Source organism: Paroedura picta, chromosome 5 (genome assembly GCF_049243985.1).
Source record: "Paroedura picta isolate Pp20150507F chromosome 5, Ppicta_v3.0, whole genome shotgun sequence".
Taxonomy (NCBI): Eukaryota; Metazoa; Chordata; class Lepidosauria; order Squamata; family Gekkonidae; genus Paroedura; species Paroedura picta.
This window is the reverse complement of record NC_135373.1, coordinates 130,274,020-130,292,718: the sequence shown is the minus strand read 5'-3', so window position 1 is coordinate 130,292,718 and position 18,699 is coordinate 130,274,020. Positions and strand designations below refer to the sequence as shown.

The 18,699-nt window shown below is 50.6% G+C and overlaps 1 protein-coding gene across 1 annotated transcript in view; it reads left to right on the top strand.

Moving 5' to 3' along the window:
• The window catches only part of RERG (RAS like estrogen regulated growth inhibitor), a 118,890-nt gene extending 114,384 nt beyond the window's left edge, over positions 1 to 4,506 (top strand). The window contains exon 5 of the mRNA XM_077340690.1: positions 1,310 to 4,506. Coding sequence (XP_077196805.1) covers positions 1,310 to 1,717 — 408 coding nt within the window. The 3' untranslated portion in view covers positions 1,718 to 4,506. The remainder of the gene's footprint in view (positions 1 to 1,309) is intronic.
• The last annotated feature ends 14,193 nt before the right edge of the window (positions 4,507 to 18,699 follow it).

The following is an 18,699-nucleotide window of genomic DNA, read 5'->3' as shown; positions in this document are numbered from 1 at the left end:
ATAGAACCATAGAGTTGGGAGGGGCCAAACAGGCCATCCAGTCCAACCCCCTGCTCAACGCAGGAACAGCCTACAGCAGGGGTAGTCAAACTGCGGCCCTCCAGATGTCCATGGACTACAATTCCCATGAGCCCCTGCCAGTGAACTTCTTCATCTAATAGAAAATGAGCTGGAGAGCATGGGACCTAGGCCATCAAGAAGAAAGGATGTACACATATGCATAAAATCAGACAGTTGGAAATGGGGAAACGTCAAGATTGCACTTGCTGTATCTGTTTTCCAGCCAGTTTGCCTCATTCTCACACAAAAACACACACTGTCTATTTGGATGTTTGGATTTAAAATAGTGCCATGTAGAGGATGGAGCAGAGTTGTTCTCTCTTGCCCCCGAGGGATGGACTAGAACCAATGGGATGAAATTAATTCAAAAGAAATTCTGTCTAAACATCTGGAAGGTGTTCCGAGCAGTTTCTCAGTGGAACAGGCTTCCTCAGGAGGTGATGGGTTCTCCATCTTTGGAAATTTTTAAGTAGAGGCTGGAGAGCCATCTGACGGAGAGGCTGATTCTGTGAAGGCTCAAGGATTACAGGTTACAGTAGATGAGTGATTGGGATGTGAGTGTCCTGCATAGTGCAGGGGGTTGGGCTAGATGACCCAGGAGGTCCCTTCCAACTCTATTATTCTATGATTCTATGAATCTCATTGATAAGAGAGCTGATTTGGAACTATCAAGACCAACAGTTTTCTGAAGATAACATGCTGAAGAGGGGTGGGATCATTTCAATTACTCTGTCATTCTAAGAGTGAACAGGCCATGGATGGTAAAAAAGCACAATCGACTCCCTGTATATGAGTAAAAACATTTCCTCAATGAGCATGGTCTAATGAGAACCAAATATGCTCCAGAAGGGATGGAATGTTGAGGTCAGTTGAGGTTCAATTAAAGAGAACGGAGGAGGGAGGAGAAAGGAGCCTTCTCCACTCCCCGAATAATCAGAGAATCCTGGAGGGAGATGTTTTTGAGGGTTTCCAAATTATCCCTTTCCCAAAACACTGCAATTTCTCATGGGTCCCAGCCACCACTATGGCAGCAAAAGCAAGCCATCAACAGACCTTAGATGTTTCTGCCTATTCAAGGGACTGCCCACATATCCAGGAAAAAGGACTTAACCCATTTTTATGGGTCACAGGTGTGAGGGCAAGCACTAAATCAGAATAAAAACCTCGGTAGGGCAAAACAAGCTAACTTTGACTTCCCCCTTGCCTGTTCACCCCAAACCCAATTGTCATTGTTTCTCTTTCCCGGCAGGAAGATGCAATCCAGAGAGAAGGCCACATACGGTGGGGCGAAGGGTTCGTGCTCGTGTATGACATCACCGACCGGGGCAGCTTCGAAGACGTCCTTCCCCTTAAGAACTTGCTGGACGAAGTGAAAAAGCCCAAGAACGTGACTTTGATCCTCGTCGGGAACAAAGCAGACCTGGATCACTCCAGGCAGGTCAGCACGGAAGAAGGGGAGAAGCTGGCCACCGAACTGGCTTGCGCCTTTTACGAATGCTCCGCTTGCACGGGGGAAGGCAGCATCGTGGAGGCCTTTTACGAGCTGTGCCGGGAGGTGCGGCGTCGGAAGATGGTCCAGGGCAAGACCCGGAGGCGGAGTTCCACCACTCACGTCAAGCAAGCGATCAACAAGATGCTGACCAAGATCAGCAGCTAAACGCGTCTGTTTGTTCATTTCTTCCCAAAGATTATTGTCAAGCAGGTTAATCCTGGGCGGAGAGAGATTGCAAGGCTAGAAGGCAACCGGCTGACACGATAGTTAAAGGTTTGCTTAGACATCCCACGTTCTTCCTCTGCCCGGTTAAGAGAAGAGAAACAAGTAGGTTGGCACGGGAGCCCATGGTCTTCTGCCAAGCCACCCTGTGAATTGGATCTTTTTAAAAATCAGTTAAGAGCCTCTTGTGGCGCAGAGTGGTAAGGCAGCCGTCTGAAAGCTCTGCCTATGAGGCTGGGAGTTCGATCCCAGCAGCCGGCTCAAGGTCGACTCAGCCTTCCATCCTTCCGAGGTCGGTAAAATGAGGACCCAGCTTGCTGGGGGGTAAACGGTAATGACTGGGGAAGGCACTGGCAAACCACCCTTATTGAGTCTGCCATGAAAACGCTGGAGGGTGTCACCCCAAGGGTCAGACATGACTCGGTGCTTGCACAGGGGATACCTTTACCTTTTACCTTTAAAAATCAGTTCCCAGTCGGGTTGCCCACTCTGAGTTTGGGGGAATTCCCGGAGATTTGGGATGGAACCTGGGTATAAAATGGATAAAATGGGGAGGAGAACTAGGTTAATTATCAGGAGGAAGGGCAGCATACCGTATACTAATATATACTAAATAATAAATGAAAGGGTGGAAATTTCCAAATTTCTGCTCACCACCACCGTTCTTTGCAGATTTCTCCATATGTCATTTGATTATTTCAGAATGCAGAGACTAGTACCTAGTCTGCACACAATAGATGATGCACTTTCAATGCACTTTCGAAGTGGATTTTCCTGTTCCGCACAGCTGCCAAAGTACATTGAAAGTGCATTATCCTGTGTGTGCAGACTAGGCCTAGGATGAGCTTTTTGAAGATGCGTAAAGCAAGCAGGATATGCTAATCACAAAACCTGGTTACGGCATCAGATATGGCTTGAAAAAACGAATCGTTGAAGTATGTCGGAGGAGGAGGGACTGAAATAACCAGCTTGTAAAAGATCCGAACGGAATGGAAGAGTTTCTTAAAGATACTTTGCAGAACAGGGGGGGAAATAGAGGTTTAGCCATAGAGTTTGGGCCAAATGCTAGGTAGCATGTCCCTGCCATCGCTTCCGGTTACACCGAGATGACATCAGCATATTGGCTGTGGCTTTTCCCACCGTTTCTTTCCCATATCCCCACCCAGGAACATGGCCAGCATGATTACCAATAAGGAAGTTGCGCATTTCAAGTTATGCGAATGGGTTTTCTGACCCTGCCTCTCGCTCTGAATTTCGATGTCGTTTTGCTGTTCAGTTTTAAAAGCTGTATTTTTAGAAAGCAGCAGCCCCTCTTAGGCCATGTTCAGATAGAAGAAGAAACAATTACGGGAGGGCAAAAGGGGAACACAGCCTTGCTGTTTCAGCAAAACCTTGCCCAAACGGTTACATTCCCAGTCAGCAGACAACCTAGTCCTGTGTTGCTGATTGGTTGCAGCTAGGGTTGCCAACCTCCTGGTGCAGGCTGGAAATCTCCCAGAATGATCTCCAGACTGCAGAAGTCAGTTTCCCAGGAGAAAAGGTCTGCTTTGGAGGGTAGCCTGAAGTCCTGCCTCAGGCCCATTCCGCACACATAGGATAATGCACTTTCAATGTGCTTTGGCAGCTGGGTTTTCCTGTGCAGAACAGGAAAATCTACTTCTAAAGTGCATTGAAAGTGCATTAGCTATTGTGTGCAGAATAGGCCTCACTGAGGCCCTTCCCTTCCCCCAAGCCCCACCTGCCCCAAGTGTTACCCCAAATCTCCAGGAATTTCCCATCCCAGAGTTGGCAACCCTAATTTGCAGCCTCAATTTCTCGGATTCAAATTGCACCGGACGTGGCAAAGCCGTTGTTGAGTTCAGGCAGGCCCAAGTTCAAATCCTTACTCAGCCACAGAGTAGCCCTTGGTGAATCTCTCTCTCTCCTCTCTTACTCTAACCTACCTCACAGGACTGTTGTGAGGATGAATGACGTCAGAGGTTGTCGCGCTTATTGTAACACTTGAGACCTGTTATTGAACCGATCTGTGTGTAAACTGCTTTGTAAATCGTCGGAGAGCAGCTGCCAACTGCTGGCTCTCGCTGTGGCAGATCTGTCAGGATTTCATTTTGGAATGTTCAAATCTCCCTGCACATAGAAATGTAGACTATCAGGGAGAACGCTTCGTAGCTAGCTTTTAAGATATACATGCTAGCTTTGTAAATAACTATGGCATGAGGGGTCTCTTCCCCTCCAAAACAAAAAGACCCTCGTGGGCTTATCTGAAGCAGTACAGACTAGACCACACGCTGCCCTCTTCGATGTTTGACTCAGTTCTGAGCAAAGAAAATATATTTTTTTCAGTGAACCGGCCATGCGCGAACGGTGGAAGGCAGCCAAAAAGAAAATGACTTTGACCCCCCTATTATCTATATTTTGTTTTCGCAGTTCTTATTTCCAGTTCTCATTTATCTTTTTCCCCGGTTCTTTCCCTTCAGAGGGTGGGAATTGTCTTTTGCATACCACCACTGCACTTCTTTGCATTGGCGAGGGGGGGGGGTTAAGGGGGGGGGTCTTACCAGATGAGTACGATGGCTTTTTTTAATGGCTCAAGCTCTTCATATAACTTTAACGAAGAAACGACATTTGTAAAATATAGAGGCTTTTAACTGAACGATATTCCTCAGCGAGTTTGGCACAGCTGACTTTATTTTCTTTGAAAATGTAAATCTATAATAAAACTCATTTTAAAAGCTCGGGGCTCTTGGTTGCTGTTTCCACCCCTTGGAGTTGAACGGCAGGGCCTCTGTGCTGCTGTGCTAAATTGGGACTAAGGCCCCAACACCACAAAATGGCCCAGGGGTAGGGGTGCCAGCCTCCAGGTGGGACCTGGGGATCCCCTGGAATTACAGCTCATCTCCAGACTAAAGATATCAGTTCCCCAGGAGAAAGGGGCTGCTTTGGAGGATGGACTCCATGGCCTTGTACTCCACTGAGGATCCTGTTCTCCCCAGGCTCCATCACTAAATCCCCAGGCGTTTCCCAACCTGCGTCTGGGACCTTCTGCATGCCAAGTAGATGCTCTACCACTGAGCCATGGCCCACCTCCAAATGAATTGGTCCTACTTTCGAAGCAAGATCGGGTTGCTGGAATTCCAGAATTCATAGAGAAGTTTGCTGGAGGGGAATTTCAAGCACTCTTCTCCCTGCCACTGGCTCTCCTCCTCAGCTGGGTCCTGCATATCTGAGAGACCACCTCTCTATACTCCCTGAAGAGCACTCCATTCCTCCAATACCAACCAGCTGGTGGTGGCCAACCCCAAGGAGGTATGTCTGGCCTCAACCAGGGCCGGGACATTTTCCATCCTGGACTCTACCTGGTGGAATGAGCTCCCAGAGCAAATCAGGGCCCTGCTGGAGTTAGTGCAATTCCACAGAGCCTGTAAGATGGAGCTCTTCCACCAGGCTTTTGGTTGGGGCCAAAGCAGACATCTATCTACTTGCCATGCACTCTGCCCATGAGGCTGGGAGTTCGATCCCAGCAGCCGGCTCAAGGTTGACTCAGCCTTCCATCCTTCCGAGGTTGGTAAAATGAGTACCCAGCTTGCTGGGGGGGTAAACGGTAATGACTGGGGAAGGCACTGGCAAACCACCCCGTATTGAGTCTGCCATGAAAACACTAGAGGGCGTCACCCTAAGGGTCTGACATGACCCAGTGCTTGCACAGGGGATACCTTTACCTTTACCACTCCCAAATCATCCTGAACTTCTGGGAGCATCAACATCTATAACAGACCTCTTATGAGAGCATTGTTGCTGTTTTAACTTTTTTTTAACCTGTCACCGTTTGTTTAACTTAATTTTAAATTTAATTTTACCTATTGTTATTGTGTATTGCATATGTTCTGTACACCACCCTGAGCCAGCTTGCTCGGAGGGCGATCTAAAAATCCAGTAACTGAAACTTACTAAACAGCCCCAGGAAGCCCCAGGAAAAGGGCATGGAAGTGATTCCCATCTGACCAAGCGACATGTCTTCTTCCCGGAAGGCTGAAATAGACCAGCAGGATCCTGCAAAAATCACCCCACCCTCCAGCGGATGCCTCTAAGCACCCTGCACTGGGATACAGACAAGGACAGGCTGAGCTTTTCCACGGCTGATGTGCCATCATTCATGCCTGGTGTGGGATGCTTCACCGATAAAGAGCAATTTTCGCAAAAGCACAAATCTTGTGGGGAAGGACGCAGAAGGTTGTTGGCGCTCTGTCATCACAACAGGTGAAGATCTTTCACTCGGGCTCCACAATGCAAAGGTGCCATCTACCTCCCGTTGGCCTCCTGCAGGCTGAATGAATCAGGATGGGACCTCATCGCTGCATGCCAGTGGATGTGGATTCGGCACTTGAATCTCAAGCCTGTTGCCAAAGTCCCAGCTGGTGCTGTGATCGCCTGCCCAAGGCTGAGGAAGGCAGAAGAAGAAGAAGAAGAGTTGGTTCTTATATGCCACTTTTCTCTATCCGAAGGAGACTCAAAGCGGCTTACAGTCGCCTTCCCTTTCCTCTCCCCACAACAGACCCCCTGTGGGGTGGGTGAGGCTGAGAGAGCCCTGATATCACTGCTCGGTCAGAACAACTTTATCAGTGTCGTGGCGAGCCCAACGTCACACAGGTGGCTGCATGTGGGGGAGTGCAGAATCGAAAATGGCATGCCAGATTAGAAGTCCACACTCCTAACCACTACACCAAACTGGCTCTCAGTTTGGCTCTCAAACTGGCTCTCAGGCAGACATTCTCAGTCTCAACCTCAGCGATGGATTGCTCAGGAGCCAAGCCAGGCTTAGTAGCTGCACGGAGCCCACCTAGTAGACACTGACTTATATGGCGCTGGAGCACAGTGGACTCCAGAAGAGGAGGTCCCTCTGCAGGCCAGTTACCATGAAGTGCAAGTCCTAAGGCAGCGCTCAGAGCAACAAAGTTTAATGTTGGGTAGAAGCGTTCATGTGCCTGCACACTCCATCAGATCCAGGGAGTCAGGCTTCCTCAAGTTAGTTGGCAGGAAGGGCAAGTCAAGATGCCTAAGAAACTGGGTGGGAAATATATCTGATATTAGATTAAAGCCATTGGTAAGATGTTAGAATGGTAGCACATTAGCACACAAATGGAAGTGTTAACAGATGTGAGAACTGTGTCCAGCGTCACTCTAGAATTAGAATTAGAAGAAGAAGAGTTGGTTCTTATATGCCGCTTTTCACTACCCAAAGGACTCTCAAAGCAACTTGCAAACATCTTTCCCTTCCTCTCCCCCCAACAGATACCCTGTGAGGCTGAGAGAGCTTCTGACAGGACTGCTCTGTGAGCTCTAGCAGAACTCTGTGAGCTCTAGCTCAAGGTCACCGAGCTGGTTGTATGTGGAGGAGCGGGGAATCAAACCCAGTATGCCACTCTTAGCCACACCCCCGAGCTGGCTCTTAGTTTGAGTTGGGACTCAAATTTTGTTCCATTGCTTCAGACCGGCATGGCCACCCCCCTGAATCTATCCGGGTGGAAAGAGTAAGGGTCCAACCCCACTGCTGGAGTCCCCTAGATCAGGGGTAGTCAACCTGTGGTCCTCCAGATGTTCATGGACTACAATTCCCATGAGCCCCTGCCAGCAAACGCTGGCAGGGGCTCATGGGAATTGTAGTCCATGAACATCTGGAGGACCACAGGTTGACTACCCCTGCCCTAGATGAACCCATTGGCACTGCCCCTTGCTTTGGAGCTGAGAAGCTGTCCAGTACTCTAGATGTTTCTTCTCGAAGTGGAAGAAACTTTAATGCTCGCCTCACAGTGGTTGCAAGTCCTCGAGACCTTTCTTTTTCTGTCAACTTCGATATATTTATCTGGCTTGACTAATTCCTTTCGGCTGAAGGTCAACGAGGCATGCCATTCCATTGCCATAACCCCCCCCTCGATGCGCCCATGACTCATTCCCCACGATGGAGCACCAACAGAGAACCTGGTTCCCACGATCGCACTTAGAATTATTTAGGTGACAACCACTTCTCGTTGCACTGGACACTAATCTTCCCAGACTAAATAACCAAGAGATTGAGTGCCGCCCTGGAGTCAAAACTTTGGACACCATAAACTGAGTATTCTATAACAACGTCCAACCCCACGTCAACAGCTTTAATAATAATATTTGCATTTCCTGTGGGCTTGTTGGCCATACAGTTTATATTTCTCTGAACAGCCTTTCTGGGCAAATCACCAGCAAAACGTAGTTCTATCTAGACACTGTTTATAACTGATATTTTTGTAAAGACTGAATTGTGTAGATTCGTACGATGTCAGGCCTAATCTGAAGAAACAGCAGCTTTGTCCGTCTATGGGCCGACTCATTTCGACTCCTAGGCCTCAAAAAATTATTCCTGGATCAACACAACGCATTCTTTCAGGCGAATGCAATTTTTGTGCCCTGGGTCTGGAAGGAGATCCACATGAGGTACAGAATCCCCTCCAAATTGTTTTGGCACAAAATTAAGTAATTTCATCCCACTGTATCAAAATGCCAGAATACAGTATAGTTTGGCCATGTGTAGAAAGGGGGGCTAACCACATTAGAGTTCTTTGTGCATATTCGATGGCCCCCAGCATGGGAGGATGTCTCAGCTTTCAGGGGCAGAAAACTATGCACATGCATGGCGGGGCCACAGCGGAGGCATGGGATTTCCACTGGAATCCTTTATGGCAAGGTTTGCAGAGACAGATGTGGCTCAGGATGGAAGTAAAGATGGCTCGGGGGGGGGGGGAGAAAATCCTATCTTTAAGCCATGGGAGCAGTTGGTGGAATGCAAGAATGAAGTGCATAACAGAAGAACAGCAGGAAAAATATTCTTATGGAACTAAAATGCTACTTGCCCTGACCTGGATGGACTAGGTCAGTCCAATTTAATAAGCAAGAAGAAGAAGAAGAAGAGTTGGTTCTTATATGCTGCTTTTCTCTACCCGAAGGAGTCTCAAAGTGGCTTCCAATCACCTTCCCTTTCCTCTCCCCACAACAGACACCATGTGAGGTAAGTAAGGTTGAGAGAGCCCTGATATTACTGCTCAGTCAGAAAGCTTTATCAGTGCTGTGTCCAGCCCAAGGTCACCCAGCTGGCTGCCTGTGGAGGAGGAGCGGGGAATCAAACCTGACACCAGATTAGAAGTCCTCACTCCTAACCTCTACACCAAGCTGGTTTGTTAGCACTTGGATGAGAGACCACCAAGGTAGACTAGGGCTGCCCTGCCATGGAAAGCAATGAGTAACCATCTCTGTCCATTTAGATTGGGCATGTGAGTATGGATCCAAGAATACACGCAGACTGGTGGCTAGGTGCTCTAGATACAGGGTAAAATTCTCCCTGGGGCCAGCTGACATATTTGCCCAGAAAACAAGAACTTGATGGGTTTTCCTGAAGTGGATAATGATTTGGAAGAGGCTTGATGGATATTCCTGAGATGTACTATAGGTGTGAACAGGGGTTAATGACCCTGTAGGTATTAGATGGGAAAAACTACTAGATTTGGTGAACAGAATTAAGTGATGCTTAATTAGGGTAAATGGAGACAAAGAAGTAGGGTCAAGTCTTGATAAGATTTGTTCAAGGTAAAACAATAGGTTCTTGGGTGACCCATTGTCCTAAATTATGTCTCCAGGGTGTAGGGAAGGTTGTTAGCTAGCCAGCCTTTCTTACTCACACTTGTTAACTACCTGCAAAGCCTTGTTATTGACTAGCATCCATTTTGTGTCATTTGGAGCTAGGCAGTGTCTTGCACTTATGATTTTGAGGTTATATTTCAAGAAGTCTGCCTATGGTTTTCTAGTTTTAAACTACGCCCCAAGTAAGAGGAGGGGTCTGATTGCCAACAGCATCTGCATACCTTGAAGTCGGGCAACTACCAGGGCCCAGATCTCCCAGTGGGTCCCACTGCCACTATTCCCCACTTGCTTGCCTTCCTAGCTGCCCATCTGGTGTACCTTGCCACCATCCATACTTCCATCTATTTGCACTGCCTAACATAGCATGACCACACTGTGATTCTTCTCCCTCCCTCCCTTTATCTGGAGTACACTGGCAGTTGACCCCACTCTCCACTAATCAGTTAGATGTTGAACCTCTTTGGTCCTTGCTTGCCTTCTGTCTTATCTTATACAGGACCTTTCTTCCTCTCTCTGTTACCTGGGCTTGGAGCTGTAACAAGTTAACCTTTGTGAAGTTAATCTGCTCACACTAAGTTAAAAGTCCCTGCATTGGTATATCACATAAGATGTGCTTCTATTTTTGTAAGTAAATTTTCTTCCTCTAGTTACCATTGGAGTCAGACCTTCTTTGTGATTTGTTTGAACTGGAGAATCAGGCATCTGTTTGCCTTGCAAGCTTTTGTGCTTGCAAGGCATATGATATCTTTTTAACATTTAACATACTAGATCTTGCATGCCAGGGTTGTAACAGAGGGAACAGATTTGTATGCACAGAGCTTGCTGGTTCAGGTTCATCCAACATTATGGGTATTTTCTGCAATGTCATTTCATGCACTAAAGAGGCATGATAGGCATCTCCAGTTATTGCCTCCCTCCCAGCAATCATTCATATATTTCTTCTAAACATGGCGGTTGTGTTTCTAAACATGCTCACTTACACTCTAAATTGCTTCCCCTCACTGAAATTAATCCAGCCGACTTGAAGATGGGAGAGCCCTGTGTGTGCATGAAAAATCATTGTATGAGGACCACAAAACTGGACTGGAGACAACCGATGTGCAACTGGATGGCCATGGTTGAAGGACTGATCTATGGCAACACTTGGGTTGAATCTATAACCCGCTGTGAGACAAGTTTCAAGAGTAGCAGATAAGAAATCAAATCAATCAATCAAATCATCATCATCATCATCATCATCCCATGTTTCCACTGGCAGCAAAGAGCTCACTTGTGAAGCTGCACTAGAAGAAAGTACCGGCATTATCGGCATAAACCTGCAGGACCCAACGATCTGGGTTGGCTTCCTACTTCGATGATTTAATGATGTTATGTTCAGGCTGGCTGGTCCATTGCCAACACTTGAGCACCCTAAAGAGGTGTGTCCTGAAGAGTTCTAAAGTCAAAATACAAAAAAGAACAGATGCTTGCATCAGCATGAGAAGAGGATGGCTGAGCCATTTCTTTCCCTCCTGTTTGACACTCTGAAGCACCCGGGGAGACAAAGCCACATGAACGGTGAAGGAAAACCGGTGGGAGGAACGCCTTCGACATTATTACCATATATATGAGATTTCTTCTTAGTGAGACATGGGAGCCTTCCCCTCCCTTTTGTTTTTTCCCCCCCTCTATTGTTTAAATAATTGCAGGGGGTGCACTGTCCCCACCATGTATTTTCGTTTAAGCAACAATAGGTCTCTTGTGGTTACGACAGAGCCAGGCAGGGTCTGAAGTTAATAAGCAGAATGCAAGTATTAAAAGGGGGCTCAAGATGAGGAACTGAGGCAGACAAAGAAGGAGGAACAGCCTTTGTGACATCACATCATAAATAGGGAGGACGCTTTCATTCCAATTGAGTTCAGGTCCCTTAAACCCAATCAGGTTTAAGGGACTAGTACTCACCTTCAAAGACATACGCGGTAAGGGCCCTGCGTACCTGAAAAGCAATACATTCCATTCACTCTAACAGACTGGTGATCCCTGGACCCAAAGAAGTCCACCTGGCCTCAACAAGAGCCAGGGACTTTTCAACTGTGGCCACAATCTGGTGGAACGAGCTCCCCGAGGACATCAAGGCCCTAATGGAACTTAGTTCCATACAGCCTGCAAAACAGAGCTCTTTCACCAGGCTTTTTGGTGGAAGAGCCGATAGCTGTAGGGTTTCCATCTCTGGATTAGGAAATACCTGAAGATTTTGGGAGCAGAGCCCAGAGAGGGCAGGGACAGGAGAACTGATATCTGTCCTCAGAAGATGAGTCATTCCGCACAGGTCTAATGTAGCAGGAGTGTGGCAAATTGCAATCGCTACTAAAATGCAGTTATGCACAACGTCATACACAATCTGCCACACTCCTGAAACAGTACCGCTAGAAGCGCTTCGTTGTAGCGCTTCCAGGGAAATCCCAAAAAGTGGATTCACCCTCTGGAAAGCGCTACACTCTTGCAACCAATCTGCAACACTAGCGAAAAAGTTCTCTGTGTTACCATTAGCGAAAAAGTACTCTGTGTTGCGGTTTCAGCAAGGTCCCTCCCCCTGGCTCTCTCCTCTGATCCTCCGGCGAAGCGATCACCATTTTTTTTTCTCGGAGCGAGCAGAGAGCAACGAACCGGTAAGCCTTCATTCACCCAGCGAGGCTTCTCTGGCTGCAGTCCCTCCACAGAGCTGCTTTAAGTCCCCAAGCACAACACAGCACCGTTTGCAAGTTCCCTTTATTTTCGGCCGAAAATCGCACCCGTGCACGGGGGGGGGGATTTTTTTTTTCACTCGGAGGAGCGTGGCAACGATGAAACGGCATCTCACACAACAGCTGCCAGCTAGATGGGTCTCTACGCTAGGAGGAAGCAAGGAATCAAGGCATATTCGTTGCAACCTGTTTTTTTTTTTTAAACATGTTCTTAAAGGCAATGGGGCTTTTCCAGAGCATGGTAACAACCTCCCATTGGCTGCTCGTTTGATTGATGGCCAGGGGCAGGACAAAGCACGGAAAATATTGCTTCCTTTCTAGCAATTTTTGCCGAGACCGGAAACCTGTGGGAAACGATTGAAATGCAACTGGATTCCACTACAAAGGCAGGTATGCATTATGCCGAATTCCACTATTTAAAATTGCGTTTTTTCTTTCCGTGATCAATTTGCCACATTGGTCCTGGTGCGGATTGGGCCTAGGTTTACCAACTTCCAGGCAGTGGCTGGAGATCTCCAAGGATTACAGCTGATCTCCAGGCAATAGAGAGCAGCTAAAATGTGGAGATCACTGTGGTGATCATCATGGGAATCGATGGCTTTTAAAGTGGATCAGACCGACTCATGGGGACTGCCCTATTCAGGGGCTGCTAGCAAGGGCAACAGAAGGGTAACATGTAGAGGCAGTAAGCCTGTGAACCCCAGTGCCAGCATCAGGGGAAGGGCCTTAGTCTCTAGGCCCTGTTTGTTTCACCCTCCAGGGAAACTGTTTGCCAGCTGTGTGAGTCGGGATGTGAGACGTTGTCTAATCCAGGCACAGCCTTCTTACGATTGATCCCAACAGAAAAAGTTGGCAAACCCAATTCATTCGGAACCTCTATTATAAATGCACCAGATCCTAGCCCTAAGCAGAGAAGTATATTAAATTGGCTGCATTTCCACACTCTCTGATGTTAGCCTCAACAGGCTGCCAACTGAATCCTTTCTAAGACTTTGCCATCATACCTCAAAACAGCTTATTTTTTCCTCTACTCCCAGTTTGCGGGTTTTGTACTGAGCTGCCAGCCTATCCTAAAACACTCAAAGGCTTGCCTGCCATTCATGTTTTGGTGGATCCCAATCAAAGAGGTTAACAGGCTTTTTGTTTGTCGAATGCCTCGGCACAGCTCCTCGCAAACTTGTTTTCTGGCGGTTTTCAAAAGGTGCCTATTTTCATAATTTCCTGGCGTGTCAAACACGAAGCTTTTCCAGCCCTCTCACCCTCGCCCCCTCATTCCACGCTGCCTTTGCGAAACTCAGAATAACAAGTTCTCTCCGTCTGACCCATTTTGAACCTCCCTGTTCTTATTCATAATTTATCTCTTGGAAGACCAAAGCCCAGGATGCATTCGCTGCCTGTGCGTCACTTACAAATTGACGATAAAATCTTGCAAGAAAAGCATGTTTGCCTGGGCTACCATGGCCAAATTTATGTCCTAGGACACTCTGTTGCTTAACAGCAGCAGTGTGTAAAAAAAGAAGAGTTGGTTCTTATATGCCACTTTTCTCTACCTAAAGGAGTCTCAAAGTGGCTTCCATTCGCCTTCCCTTTCCTCTCCCCACCACAGACACCCTGTGAGGGAGGTGGGGCTAAGACTGAAGAAGAAGAAGAGTTGGTTCTTCTATGCCGCTTTTCTCTACCCAAAGGAATCTCAAAGTGGCTTACAGTTGGCTTCCCTTTCCTCTCCCCACAACAGACACCCTGTGAGGTGGGTGAGGCTGAGAGAGCCCTGATATTACTGAAGAAGAAGAAGAGTTGGTTCTTCTATGCCGCTTTTCTCTACCCGAAGGAGTCTCAAAGTGGCTTCCATTCGCCTTCCCTTTCCTCTCCCCACCACAGACACCCTGTGAGGGAGGTGGGGCTAAGACTGAAGAAGAAGAAGAGTTGGTTCTTCTATGCCGCTTTTCTCTACCCAAAGGAATCTCAAAGTGGCTTACAGTTGGCTTCCCTTTCCTCTCCCCACAACAGACACCCTGTGAGGTGGGTGAGGCTGAGAGAGCCCTGATATTACTGAAGAAGAAGAAGATTTGGTTCTTCTATGCCGCTTTTCTCTACCCGAAGGAGTGTCAAAGTGGCTTACAGTTGGCTTCCCTTTCCTCTCCCCACCTGTGTGGTGGGTGAGACTGAGAGAGCCCTGATATTACTGAAGAAGAAGAACCAACTTTTCTTCTTCTTCTTTGATTATTTGTAGCAACACGTGGGCAGGAATTTATGGAGCAGGACCACAGAGGCAACAACTGCCATTAGGATAGCTGGGTTGCAAATAGTTTGCAACTTTCACTAGACTGATGCTGCCTGTCGGGGACCCGCTTGCTAGCTGAAAAACCAGGGTGCCCCTTTGAAGAAAACGTCACGCCAGGCCTGGTGAACGATACAACAGGAACAAGCTTTATTTCAGCAACGTGGAGTCCGCTGGTATGGAGTAAGAGCTTCCACCGAACTCCAGGTGGAAGCTCCCTTTTATACAAAACCCACCTCCTTAGGCTGTATTGCCCCACCCAGTACTTGCGGAGGGAACATGCTGATACAATCATGACTCATGCACATATGCGAGGTTTTCCGGGGTTCCTGATGGCCCATTTTCCTGGAACAAAGGGCCATCTCCGGGCCCTTGTCAAAAGGTGGAGGGGGACATTGAGGTTCTTTAGCGGCCATTGCCACCTCAACGATCGGGTGGGGCGCCCAGCTGCCGGCTTGCCTATGATTACCATGCCCTACCTCCGTGATCGCGGGCGCCTCTGATGGCGGGGTTCGGTCCGGTTCCCCAGCCACCAAGGACCGAACCACGACATTCTGCCCCCCCAAAGGTCCATTCTCCAACCCCCCGGGACGGCCAGGATACCGCTTGTGGAAACGTTCAGTGAGTCGGGGCGCAAGGACGTCCGCTGCCCAGACCCATTCCCGGTCCCCCAAAGCGAAGTCCTTCCATTCCACGAGGTACTGCAACTTCCCCCTGTGGAGTCTAGAGTCCAGGATATCCGCCACCTCGTGGTGCTCCCCCCCCGGCAGGACCTCGGGCGCTGGCGGGGAAAACACGGGGTGCCAAACGTCACCGTCCGGAGTTTTTTTTAGAAGGCTCACGTGAAAGACGGGATGGATGTGCCGGAGGTTCTTGGGGAGCTTGAGCTTGACCGAAACTTCGTTGATCGGGGCCAAGACCTCGAAAGGCCCCAAAAACCGAGGGCCTAGCTTCTTGCTGGGCAAATTCAACCGTAGGTTCCGGGTGGAAAGGTAAACTCGATCCCCCGGTCGGATCTCTTCAGCTGGTCGTCTCTTCCGGTCGGCGTCCTCTTTCTGCGCTGCCTTGACTTTGTGGAGCTGCTCCTGCAGCGACTTCCAGCAGCTCCCGGCACGCTTCCCCCACTCGCGAAGGTCGGCCGATTCCCGGGCGGGGACCTCTCCAAGCTCCGGGAAGTGTCTCAGGTCTGTCCCGTAGACGACGGCAAAAGGCGACATCTCCGTGCTGCTGTGGTCTGCGTTGTTGTACGCGAACTCGGCCAGGGGGAGCAGGGGCACCCAGGTGTCTTGATGATAGGAACCGAAACACCGCAAGTACTGCTCCAGTACTTGATTAACCCGCTCGGTCTGCCCGTCCGTCTGGGGGTGGTAAGCGGAGCTCAGCCCTTGCTCGATGTCTAACAGGCGCAGGAAAGCTTGCCAAAACCGGGACACGAATTGTGAGCCCCGATCGGAAATCACCTTGTCCGGCAGCCCGTGCAGTCGGAACACGTGATCCAGGAACATCCGAGCCAACTGTGAGGCACTGGGGACACTGGCGCAAGGAATGAAATGGGCCTGTTTGGAAAATAGATCTACCACCACCCAGATCACCGTTTTCCCCTTGCTGGGAGGCAAGTCTGTTATAAAGTCCATGGAGATCACTGACCACGGCCGGGTCGGGACCTCGAGCGGGTGCAGCAGACCTTTCGGCTTGCCAACCCCCGGCTTGCAGGTCAGGCAGACAGGACAACCACTGACGTAAGCTTTTGTGTCCCGCCGCAGACTGGGCCACCAAAACCGCCGCCGGGCCAACTTCCAGGATTTTACGAAACCGAAGTGCCCGGCGGTCTTAGCATCGTGGCAGAGGCTGAGGGCTTCCCGTCGTAGCCCTTCCGGGACGTAGACAGCCTCCCCCCTCCGCCAGAGACCGGAGTCCAAAATCAAAGAGTCCCGGAGCTCAGCCAGCTCCTCGTCTGTCCCGTAGGCTGCCACTAGGCGGTCTCGGAGCGGGGCGGTCGCCGGGTCGGGCTCCCATTCCTCCCTGGCCCGACGCCTAGTGACGACCCCCCGTCCCAGCTGCTCCTCACCAAACACGGACCTGGTGCAGGGAGCGTACCCCTCCCCATAATGCGGCAGACGGGAGAGGGCGTCCGCGAGGAAATTCTCTTTGCCGGGGATGTGACCAAGCTTGAAATTGTACCGCGAAAAGAACTCCGCCCACCTCATCTGTTTGGCGTTCAGGGATCGCGGTTGCCGGAGCGCCTCCAGATTCTTGTGATCTGTCCAGACCTCGAACGGCTCCTCTGTTTCCTCCAGCCAATGCCGCCATTCGGTGAGGGCGAACTTAATCGCAAACGCCTCCTTCTCCCAGGTAGACCAGTTCCGCTCCGTTTCGGCGAATTTTCGTGAGAGGTAGGCCGCCGGCCTCAGCTGTCCCGCCTTGTCTCGCTGCAGGAGAACCGCCCCGGCTGCTGCGTCGCTGGCGTCGACTTGTACCACCATCGGCTGGGTTGGGTCGACGTGCAGTAGCGTGGGCTCAGACGCGAAAGCTTGCTTGAGGGCCAGGAACGCTGCCTCCGATTTCTCATTCCAGCCGAGCGCTGCGCTGGGCCGCGTGGCGCGAGGACCTCTCCCCTTGGTACCTAGCAAGTCCGTGAGGGGAGCCACTACGGAGGAGTATCTGGGGATGAAGCCTCTAAAAAAGTTAGCAAACCCCAGGAAGCTTTGTAGCTGTTTCCGGGTGCGGGGCCTTTCCCAGGCCAGCACCGCCTGCACCTTCTCGGGGTCCATAGCTATGCCCTGGGCTGAGATGCGGTAGCCCAAATAGTCCAGGGAGGGACGGTGGAATTCGCACTTAGCCAGCTTCACGTATAGGTGGTTTGCCAGCAGGCGCTTTAACACCTCCCTCACCAGGGTCACGTGCTCTTGGGGATCTTGGCTGTAGATCAGGACGTCATCCAAATAAACAACCACCCCCTGAAACAGAAGGTCCTGCAACACCTCATTAATTAGACTCATGAAAACCCCAGGTGCCCCGCTTAAACCGAACGGCATCACTTTAAATTCGAATTGTCCCAATTGACAGTTAAACGCTGTTTTCCACTCATCCCCCTCCCGGATGCGTACCCGGTAGTACGCCTCCCTTAGGTCCAGCTTAGTGAACAGAGTCCCTTTGCCCAGCCGGGCCAGCAAATCCGGGATCAGCGGGAGGGGGTAAGCGTTCCCCGCTGCGATGGCGTTGAGGCCCCGGTAGTCCTGGCACAGCCGTCGGGACCCATCCTTTTTCCGGACGAACAAGACTGGAGCTCCCATGGGACTGGAAGCGGGCCGGATGAAACCTCGGGCCAGATTTTTACCCAAAAACTCCCGGAGGTCCTTGAGCTCACCCTCACTCATCTTGTAGATGCGCCCTTTGGGTAGTACCGCCCCCTCTGGGATGTTGATAGCGCAGTCCGTGCGGCGGTGTGGGGGTAGCTCGTCCGCTTCCCGCTCGCTGAAAACGGCTGCGAGGTCTCGGTACTCTGGCGGGACCTCGGGCTCTGGTATCTCCTGCTGCGCCGCCGCCGCTCCCCTGGGACGCGCCGCCGTCCTCTTGTGGCTGGAATTCTCGTGGGGGACCCGATGCCGTGCACCCACCGTCAAGTCGAACTTCAGGGTCCCCGCCCGCCAGTCCACCACGGGGTTGTGTTCCTTCAGCCAATCCAGGCCCAACACCGCCCGATATCCCGCTACGGGGACCTGGATCAGCCACCGCAGCTCTTGGTGGTCCCCTATGTGGATGGCGATAGGACCCACCTCCTCCCCGAAAGGTCCCCCCTGAATCGGGCTGCCGTCCATCTGGACGAAAACCAGGGGAACCTTCCGAATGCGCTTCGGTAGCCCCAAAGCCCGGGCTATCTGGGGGTGGACCATGCTGTGGTCGCATCCAGAGTCCAAAAGAGCCTCCCCCACCCAACTTAGTCCGTTCTCCGGGTTCCGGAGCTCTAAAATTACCACGTTCGGAGGTCGCGCCTCATGCTGTAGGGGTTTTCCCTCGCACCGCGGGACCTGCTGCCCGGCGCCGTCTACAGCAGGTCCTGGCCGTTTCCCGTCGCCTGGGCGCTTCCCGGTTCGTTGCGGAGGTCCTCCGCCCGGCGTGCCTGCTGGGGGCGTGTCGCACCTCCCCCCTGGGAGAGCCCGCGGTCCTCCCCCCCTTGCCGTTGGCACGCTGCTGCGAAATGTCCTGACCCCCCGCATTTCAGGCACAGACCTTCCCGGCGTCTCCTTTCCCGCTCGGGG